The sequence below is a fragment of the Beta vulgaris genome, chromosome 6, assembly GCF_026745355.1.
Source record: "Beta vulgaris subsp. vulgaris cultivar EL10 chromosome 6, EL10.2, whole genome shotgun sequence".
In the NCBI taxonomy this organism is placed as follows: domain Eukaryota; kingdom Viridiplantae; phylum Streptophyta; class Magnoliopsida; order Caryophyllales; family Amaranthaceae; genus Beta; species Beta vulgaris.
This window is the reverse complement of record NC_079207.1, coordinates 12584338-12594327: the sequence shown is the minus strand read 5'-3', so window position 1 is coordinate 12594327 and position 9990 is coordinate 12584338. Positions and strand designations below refer to the sequence as shown.

Sequence of the window (9990 nt, the reverse complement as noted above, 5' to 3'; positions counted from 1 at the left end):
CTCGTTATCTTGCATGAATTGGTAACCTTTTAGGACCACAAATATCTCCTGTTATCACACCAATTATTGTCTTCGCTATTTCAGTATTTGTTTTTCCTTTAAACTTCCTTCTCTTTTCCATATCTAAATTTTGTTACTATTTTTTAAAGCAAGCAAACAATTATTCTCAATTATTTTACAAGATTTTGGAATTTCCTCCGCCACCTGTAACGATAAAAAAGACAAATGCACAGCACAATCATTTATCTGTCTTTAATTGCATGTCAATTGTTAACATTCAGATTACAGACTTGGGAGCATGATATGTACCTTTGTTATGGGAGTATTAAATTATGTATGAATGAATATATGATTTTTATTTTTTTTATTTTAAACTATATACTTTGTTCTGTTTTAAATCAAACATAGGGAATTGCACGAGAATTTTAGGAGAGGAGAAAGATAGAGAAAGAAAAAGAGGAATCCATGTGATGAGGAAAGAAATAGAGAAAAGTAAATACCAGATAAAGTAATATTTTATCTATTTTAAAACAGCCTTAAATAGTAAGTGTTCCATTTATTTTAGAAGAAAGAAAGTATTATAAACTAAAATGCTAAACATCATCTTAAAACTTCTTAAAATCTCCCCCACGTCACCAAATATTTCCAATTTACCCTTCATTTTTTTTTTTTTCCAAACCACCACCTCTTGCCACCACCTCGTGCCCCCCGCCACCTTCTCCACCAACCAACTTTCGAAATTTTTTTAGGCAATGGGGAAAATGTCTTACCAGGACATTCATCCACGGACACATTTTAGAGGTCTAAAAACTTATGAGTGATATTCCAATAACGTAAAGACATATTTCTCCATTAATTAGTTGTATACTATTTACCTAAACATAAAAGTTGTGTCAAGTACACCTCGTATTCTGCAATGCCATGTATTGGCAGATTGCAGATAGCCCTTAGTTGTATTATAACTAGAGTTCTGATCCTATTGGTATGATTACACTTTTGGACACCACATGAACCCAACAAAAAAGAAAAAGAAAAAGAAAAAGAAAGAAAACCCTTTCATTAAATTACATAATCTTCCAAGAAAGGATATTGAGTTGGGTGGCATTTATCTACCAACAAGTATATATTTAAGGATAAGATTAAGGCTCATTAGTTTATATGCAGCAGATCCAATAATGCATTGTCCCCAAGATGTGAACCCACTAAGCAAAGCAATAAGAGATCATTTTTTCAATACAATATATACTTTGTCAATTGCTGCACTGCATATCACGCCATCTCCATTCCCCAAGGTCCACAGGCCACCAAATTTAAGGATACACATTTTTCTTTTTCTTTTTTTTTTTACATATTTTTAAGGAGGAATTACCTGGGCCTCCTGCATAAGATGGCACATTGAAAACGAAAAAAATTATATACTTCCTTTGTTTCCTTAATAGATGCATCATATTGACTCGGCACATTTGCTAATGTACAACTTTATCCAAAAAGTGTGGATAGTCAATTTGATGCATCTATTAAGTAAAGGAGGATGTACATCTTAAAAAAAAAGGCTAAGGGCTTGTTCTCTATGGCATAAAACAACTGAACTGAACTGAACTGAACTGAAATGAATAGTGATATGTGAGAGTAAAAGTATTGTCCGGAGCTGAACTGAACTGAAAATAAGTTGGGGAGAACAAGCCCTAAATGACAAACGATTTGACGGATTATTAGCAAACACGAGAAAGGGACAACATTTAGGTAATTGCACATGCATGAGCTCCGCGCCCCTAGGCCCTATCCCATTCCCTCTCTTGTTAGCTGACAAACTGTTGGCTTATCAGCCATACCATCATCTTGTTCTCTCTCTCTCGGCTTTCTAGCAACCAATTTCGACAAAGGATATGCTTGTGAATCTAAGATTTGGACCAGTACCAGACTAACAGTTAGGTTAATGTATAAGCGAGTACTTGAAGATCCGAAAATTCAGGTGACATAAGATAAGAATGATGAGTTGATTAAATGACTGTTAAGAGTGTAGACCATTACTTTTCTTTCTTTCCCTAATAGCATTCTGAAAACCCAATTAGAAGAATGAATTAACAAATAAAAATAGAGAGGACATTCTCTACAGCAGAGCTATATTGAACTATTCTTTTCTTTCATTACAAAATTTATCCTAGTATGAAATAAAGCAAGGGCAAAAACTAGAGGTCGAAAACAGATGGTTTCCTAAGGTTCTTAGAAGAATCTTCTATGGCTGGAGTTCCACGGAAACTAGTACCGCAAAAAGCCTAAAATTCAAGCAAAATTATGGTATCAGAAGAGCTCATTAGGGGGATAAATAATCTAGAAAATGAAAAGGTGGTGATAATTGAAATCTTACCTTAAGAGATGTGAAGGTATAGAAGGTTCGATTATCATTCAGCTAAAGATACAAATCCTTGGGTCTACTGAGTGAATTTTGATCAGCTAGAAACAGGCATCACAGTGCGGAACTGTCTCTCGGTGATAGACCTGATGCCATTTAAGTCAGGAATGCCTTCGTCTTCATCTTCTTCTTCCAGGCCTTCCTTAGCAGGAAAGCCGTTTTGCCGAGTTACAATCCACTGGTCAATGACTCCACAATTAATTGCATATTTAACTGCACGCTCTAAGTACTCTTTGTCTGTAATGAGATGTGGTTGCACTGTCAACATTCTCATGAGAGCTGTAAACACATAGTATATCAAATGATTAGAACAGGACACCAGATAAGCTAGCAAAATAAGAATAAGAATAGGAAATGTAGAACATTTGTCCCAGAAATCAGAAACTGCAGCAAACAACACCTAAAAATAAGGAAAATAGACAATTGATCATTAAGTGCCGACTAATAAAACCAGGACGATCATAAATACTAGATTTTTTCACAAAACGTTTAGAAACTTTTGAACCCATTTGCATCTGAACCTAAGTGGTATGAACCACCTTAGACCCATTCACACTCTTCGACTGTCAAATTGAATCTGACATACACATCTTTTCTCTCTTGTTTGGTAGTGTGCTCTTAGGGTCTTACTTATGGGTACCTTCTACCTTGTCAGCCTCGACTTGCTTAGTTAGGTCTTGTAAGAATATGTAGAGAAGGGGATTTATTCGACCATCAATAGTAAAACCTTCCAAAAACCTCCCTTAGAGTTTTTTCTTTGTTTACTACTTTCCGTAAGCCCAACTTCATGTTGGCGAGAGATACTCGAAGGCTATTTAGTGTGTCATGCATCGTCCAAGTCTTCACTTACAAATTTACCTCTCAATGCATTAGAGGAAGCAATTACGCTAAATCAAATAGCAAAATAAACATCATGCATGAAAATGAGTTTTGATGTTTTAAATATTCTGCTATGACCATAAAAGCAGCAAATGATGTTCAGTTTGATGAGCAACATCAACAAAGAAACTTAAAAATGTATTCTTGACCCTTCTCTTCCCCTAGATGGAACTTTTATTTGTGCCTCGAAACAGTCAAAGACTGTCCTAAAACCGTCAAAGACTGACCCGGTGGGCAATTAAAGTGCGAGTGAATCAAAACTGAAGTTCCTGGTCAAATTTTGAGTAAATGCCTGGGCAGGGAGTTTGAAATTGGTTTCATTTTGGTAATTTTCGGTTTCTTCAATATTTCCTAAATTAATAAGATCGATATGCTGATATTGTTTTAGGGCTTGTTTCATATGTCCTATAAATGGACGTCAATATATGGTTAAACATTCAAGCCTATTAGAAGAATCCTTGTATATTTCTCTTGTTTCTTCCATTGAAGGTTAAGAAAAGCTCCCGAATCCCCCACTTGTGGACTAGGTAACATTGACCGAACCATGTAACTCCTTGAGACTTTTATTTTTCTTTTTTAGTGCTCTCGCTATATTTTATTGTTAGCTATTGTTCCACACTAATCAAACACATATCATTGCCAAATTCAAAACAGAAACTTCACACTCAATGGAGTAAGATTATCTGTTAGGAGTCCGGCCAATATATCGAAGTCACTACTAGCTTTTGAAACTACAAACATTTTGACTAAAGCGACACCCGGTGGAGAAAACAAGAATATAAAAGGAAAGAGGAGAAGGTGTGATAGTACATAAGAATATATGTAAAAATCACATAATGTCCCACAACATCTTGAGGATATGTATTATTCCACAAAGGCAGATTGGGATGTCCCTTCATGATTTTTGTTGGTGAATTGTGTCCTAGTTTGCTGTGCTTGATGTGGTTGGATGGAGATTTAACATGAAACTCTCACTTTTCAGCCACTTGACTAATGGAAGCCAGCAAGCAACAGCACAAATATAACAAAAAATTTTGCTGGCATAAGTGAAAAAAGTTTCAGCTCTTTCTTACAATAGTATTAGAGATATGCGCTTAAAGTTTCAAAGGAGAAAAGCTGCATTCATATGCCAAAATACGAGATTAACATTTCAGTGGATTTACCTGCCACTATGCCATCTCCAGATGCTGACATATCTTGTGTGAAAGGGGACATTGGAGCATCTTCCACTCCAAGGACAGCACCATTATGCTCTTTGGTGTAATAGTGTATCTTAGAAGTCCCATTTGTAACAAACAAAACTTTGAGATTCTCATGCCATAGAGGAGCTATAATATCTGGTTCATAATGCTCAAACTTAGATCTCTTATTGTTCTTGGTGTCAAACTCCTCTAAAGGCTTGATTCCACAAATAAATTCAAGTTCTTGCTTTGTGACTTCAATGACATCTGCAAGGCTCCACACTTGCTCTATGAAAGATTTGGTTTCTTCATCAGACTGCCACAGTGACAATGGGAGATTCAGATCATAGAAGATGACACCCCCTAATTTCTTTGATATCTTAAGCGCTCGCAAAGTCGCTCTTCTCATACTAGCATCAAGCAAGGAGGATGTATTCAAATAAAACATCTTAGCCTGCATTAGAAGATAAAAGAATTTAGTTTCAGCTATACAGCCTACATAGTACTCGTTGAATAAGCAAGCACACAGAATGCAAAAATTCAAGTACAGGAAATTTTTTTCCTTATAAAAGTACATAGAGGTGAAAGCTTAGGATCTGTTACTTGTATAATGCTGTCCAGAGGTAATAAATTTGTATAAACCCTATACTAACAGATAAAATTCTATATTTCTAACTGACTGTATAAAATAAATATGTAAATAAATTCATTTATGTATAGGTTCTTTATTATGTATTTCAGGGATTGCTGTAATTTTTTTTATGGTACTCTGTAGATGCCTTGATAGCTGTGTGTGTGTACAACTCAACCTTGTATGATCTTCGTATGGAGGGCCAAGGTTGTGAGATACAACAGTACCGGGAAACCTGGAACTGTATCCTGACACCACCTCTTCAGCCACATCAATCTCTTCTGTGTCTCCAGCAGCTATGTCACCTCACTTATGGCATCATCAATCCAGTCATCATGGAGATCATGTCTTTAGTTTGCTTAGCAAAAATGAAATTGGTCCATGAAAAAAGGAGATTAGCTCCCACGTAGTTCATCTAGTGAGATAGGTAAGCATATGTCTATTTACATGTCTTCTTCCATTACTTTTGCTCCCTTTGATGTAATACACAACTATTTATGGACATAACTGTTTCAAGTAGTAAAAGATATCATTATAACCTATTATATCATGATGATTATAGTCATTATACTCATTATGTGTAGGTATCTATCTTCAAATTCATATCTTGAGTTTAGATCATCTCACTTTCGAGTGTATGTAAAACTCCATTCGAAAAAGAAATAAAATAGCTCCAATGTGACATGTAAAAGGAATTCGACAACAATTTCTTTGACAATTCTATTTTTTATGATCATCACGGCATGCAATATAGTTTCTCGTGCCTCTGCATTGATTCCAGAAACGGCAAATCTGAAAGCATGATACATACTTTTCATGACATCACGTGATCTCTTCTTACCTACGTCTCTATTCCACCTTCATATTTGGTTGAAACTCTCCTCATGGCTACTTATCTCCATAATTCCTTCCCACCAACCGTGAATCTACACACTCTACTCAAGCTTTGTACTTCCGCATACCTACTTATGGTCATCATAAGGTCAATGGGTGTCTTCTCTCTCCCAACTTTGGGCCACTATGGAACACAAGCTCTCCTCCACATTCACTCCTTTCTAGATTACCCAGCCAATCATCATGGCTGCTAGTCTCTAGATCTCTCTACAAAGAAAATCATTGTCTCTCATTAAGTCACTTTTAACAAGGATGCGTACCCTTTCTCTCACATTGACCTAGATGCTTCTCCACCTATATATGATATTCTGTCATCTTCAGAGGTATTCCCTTGTCCTTGAACAGCTCATGGACCCTTCTCAACTACCCGTGACCATGCCGCATCCATTCACACTCTTTGAAGGGTCCCTGAAATCCCACAACTTGCACTGGCTCCACCTGGAGCCTCCTTGCAGCACCCAAAAAAACAGCACCCTGCACCGACCCACCTAGAAGCTCCATTGTGTCATTGTGTCATCACACCAGTCTATCTCTCCACCACCTTCTTGGTTTTCTGGCCTAAGTGTATAATTACCAAGTTGCCAGTTGCCTCCGCAAAAAGTTCTTCCCATACCACCTCCCCAAGTCTTAGGGCATATACCGACGTTTATTTGGGCGAATAACCGGACACTCGTCAATCTACCTCTAGCTATTGCGTGTAGGGAACGGTTTTCTATCCAGGTCCATTAAACGGCCGTCTATCCTTTATCAATTCATCATGGAGTCCGGGGTTGAGTATCTAGGGGTTGTCAATGTTATTGCAAAGGCATCTAGGGGCTGAGTATCAAATAAAAGCAACATGCTTTACAAAGGCTCATATAAAGCCTTTCCTTTGATACATATTAAATCCTTTGAATGTCTCCTATCTACTACATCTCAACACTATAAAGTAGATCCTCACACTTTGATGCTACAAAATTTAAAGAAATACTATCTTTGACTTCCTCCGTAACCCTCCTGTATGGAGGAAATTTATAACTTATAAAATATTAAAAGCAGAGTTTTAAATGATTGAAATAGGTCGAAAGAGTCTAAGAAAAGCATTACCTCCTTCAACACATCAATATTGATATCAGATATTGACAAAGAATCCTCTGCACAAGGTTTGACAGTAGTTGTTCGTAAAGCGCCCCGCTTGGCAATCTTCATCTGTGAAACAGCTGTTGGACGTTTATCATCTACACAAACTGATCGTGTTTGAACATTCTTTACATTTAAGTAATACAGCATTGTCTGCCCATAGTCATCATTGCCAAGTTTACCCATAAAAGCTACTCGGCCACCCAGCGATGCCAGCGCTATTGCAACACCACCTGCCGAACCTCCAGGAGCCCTAACAAACTTTTCAGGTTCCCATAAGGCATCTTTAAGTGAATCATGAATTTCATAATCTATAAGTCTATTGGCAGGCCTTCCTGAAGGCACAAAAGCATGCTGTGCTGCTCCAAAGCAACAAACAAGAGGGGGCCAACCATAACTGAAACTAATATCATCACCATCACTCTTTCCCAATTGTAAATCAATGTCACTGTCATCATTATCTTGACTTGTACGGTAGACGACCTCCTCTAAATCATTGACTTCCATCTCACTTGTTTGATCCTCAACCTTACTGATCTCTTCCTTGCTCTTCCTCCCCCTGGACTTTTTATTTGTCTTCACTTCCTCCATACCAGAAGTCGAAGTTGGAGAGACAACTGAAAACAATTTCATTTCACTCACTGTATTTTTAAATTCAGATCATAAGCAGATGAATAACAAAGGAGTATACCTTTCTTCCTGGTTCTTCTCTTGGGTTTCTCAGAGTCGCTAATAGATGCTTCCAGATCAGAGAACTCCTGTTCTGAAATGGAACTACTAGCCAATAGATTAAAATCATGGTCCAGCAGTTCAGTAGTTGCCTTCTTTCTACCTCTTGCGTTGGCCTGCCTACTCCTAGCCTTTTTGGTTCCCTTTGATTCAGTGGATGCCTCCTCCTCGGGTATAGATGCTACAATTGCTTTTTTAGATGTTGCTGACAAAACCCATCTATTCCGTAATCTATTATCTGCAACGAGCATTAATTCTACATCTGCTACGCAGGGTGTTCTATAGTTCCACCTGTCAATTTTCACCCACCAAATAAGCACTCATTACACCGATTTCTGCCAGAATTGAGTGGAAATGCGTGCTAGAAACAGTTTGCAAATAGACGATGAACTACTGTTCAAACTTTGGCCAGAATAAGGATGACAACAGAAGCCTGTGCTTAGCATAATTAACAAGTACATCTTGAACTGTATGCAAGGCACGTTGTTTAGACATATTGGCAGGCTTCCAAAGGATTACATACCAATTACTCCAGAAAATCTAGCAAGTGCAAGGTTAAGGGATAGTTTGGTTGGGATTTCAAAAAGAAATATCACAGAACATCATTATTCACATTAGAGCTTTGTCACAATACAGCATACATCAGCAATTTCTTCCTACTATAACAAGCTCACTAACAAGCCCTCTACCTAAATCATTGATAACAATTTGAAATAACCAGACCATTCTTCACCTTTACAAACAAGGGTAAAAAAGAAACAATCTCAACGGTAAGGCCGCGTACATGAAACCCCCAACACTAGGAAATTTCATAGGGCACATTGGGGATAACAGTATAACATTGTGCACTCAACAACTGAATGATCATCTTACATTCTTATATTCCGAAAACTAGCATAATGGGTATCAATCACTGGTCAAGTAACATAGGCTCAACAAAGTCCTTATTTAATAGCATACACTTGATAAAAACCCTCAAATTTTAGCAACAAAAACCAGATTGCAAATAATCTCCAAAAACAAAAATTAGCAAACACCATTTGATTGTTCTTGACTCAATTCCCCTACAATAACTGTATCTTTGGAGAAACAAAAAGGGTATGTCTTGAACATAAGAACAACCTCAATTGTGCAAAAAATAATTGCTTATTAAGAGAAATTGCAAAAAGTTTGCTTTATCAAATTTATACAATGAATAATTTATACTTAATTCGAGCAGTAGATAAAGATAAAAAAAAATTATAAAGAGTTGAAAAGATGAGTGAATACCTAGGCAAGGAAAGAAATTGGGTGAAAGAGAGAGACGCCATTATTAGTTACAGCAAAACATCAACTTTAACGACCTCAACAAAACCTGGATTTTAGAGAGGAGAGAGAAATGATGAAGTGGGTTTAATGGTGAAAAGGTTTAGCAATAAAATGGAGAGGATGAGATGAACTGGAATAGTAGAGAGGAAAGAGAGATTAGTAGTAGTAGTTAATACTCCTATAGTCCTATGTGTTTAACTGTTAGTAGTAGTTATTGATGTCTGACTTTAATTATTAATAATTTTACTATTATTTATTACTAGTCTTAAGTTGTTATTAAAGTTAAATTGATTGTATAAATATACTATCTAGTAATAATTTGTTAAAAATATAATTTACAATAACACATATATTACTTTATACTTTTTTTGTGACTCATATGTATAAAAAAACAATAACACATATATTTACCTATCTAATTCTATCTATCTTCAAAAAAAAAACCTATCTAATTCTATCTATTTAATTTTTACTATTAGTTAGTTGGCATATCAATTTTCACCTATAATTTTGAATTTGTATTTTTTTTCTCGGTAGTATTACATATATATACATATATACATATATATATATACACATATATATATATACATATATACATATATACATATATATACTCCCTCCGTTTCCTAAAGATCTTCCCTCTTTCCGTTTAAGGGTGTTTCCAAAAGATTTTCCCACTTTTGCTTTATTCCTTATTTGGCAAAACAAATTTCCCTATTTACCCTCTCATATCACTATCATATGATCCACCATTACATTATTAATTCAATTTTACTCCCTTTCTCTCTCCTACTTTAACCCATTTTTATTTGTTTATTTATCTTAACCCCTTT

The 9990-nt window shown here is 36.1% G+C and overlaps 1 protein-coding gene across 1 annotated transcript; it reads right to left on the bottom strand.

Annotated features, from left to right (window-relative positions):
- Window positions 1–1957: 1957 nt before the first annotated feature.
- Window positions 1958–9339, bottom strand: LOC104895770 (fructokinase-like 2, chloroplastic). Its single transcript, XM_010682360.4, has 6 exons — window positions 9116–9339; window positions 7809–8137; window positions 7085–7734; window positions 4456–4927; window positions 2369–2692; window positions 1958–2276 (listed from the first exon to the last, which is right to left on the bottom strand). The coding sequence occupies exons 1-5, from the start codon at window positions 9154–9156 to the stop codon at window positions 2451–2453; spliced, it is 1734 nt and encodes a 577-aa protein (XP_010680662.1). The 5' UTR covers window positions 9157–9339; the 3' UTR covers window positions 1958–2276; window positions 2369–2450.
- Window positions 9340–9990: the final 651 nt, after the last annotated feature.

Excerpts from the sequence above, each read along its gene's own strand:
- LOC104895770 (XM_010682360.4), bottom strand. The coding sequence starts at position 9,156 with ATGGCGTCTCTCTCTTTCACCCAATTTCTTTCCTTGCCTAG. Across the intron at positions 7,735-7,808 it reads GAGAAGAACCAGGAAGAAAG|TTGTCTCTCCAACTTCGACT; the intron begins GTATACTCCTTT and ends AATTGTTTTCAG. Across the intron at positions 4,928-7,084 it reads ATATTGATGTGTTGAAGGAG|GCTAAGATGTTTTATTTGAA; the intron begins GTAATGCTTTTC and ends CTTCTAATGCAG.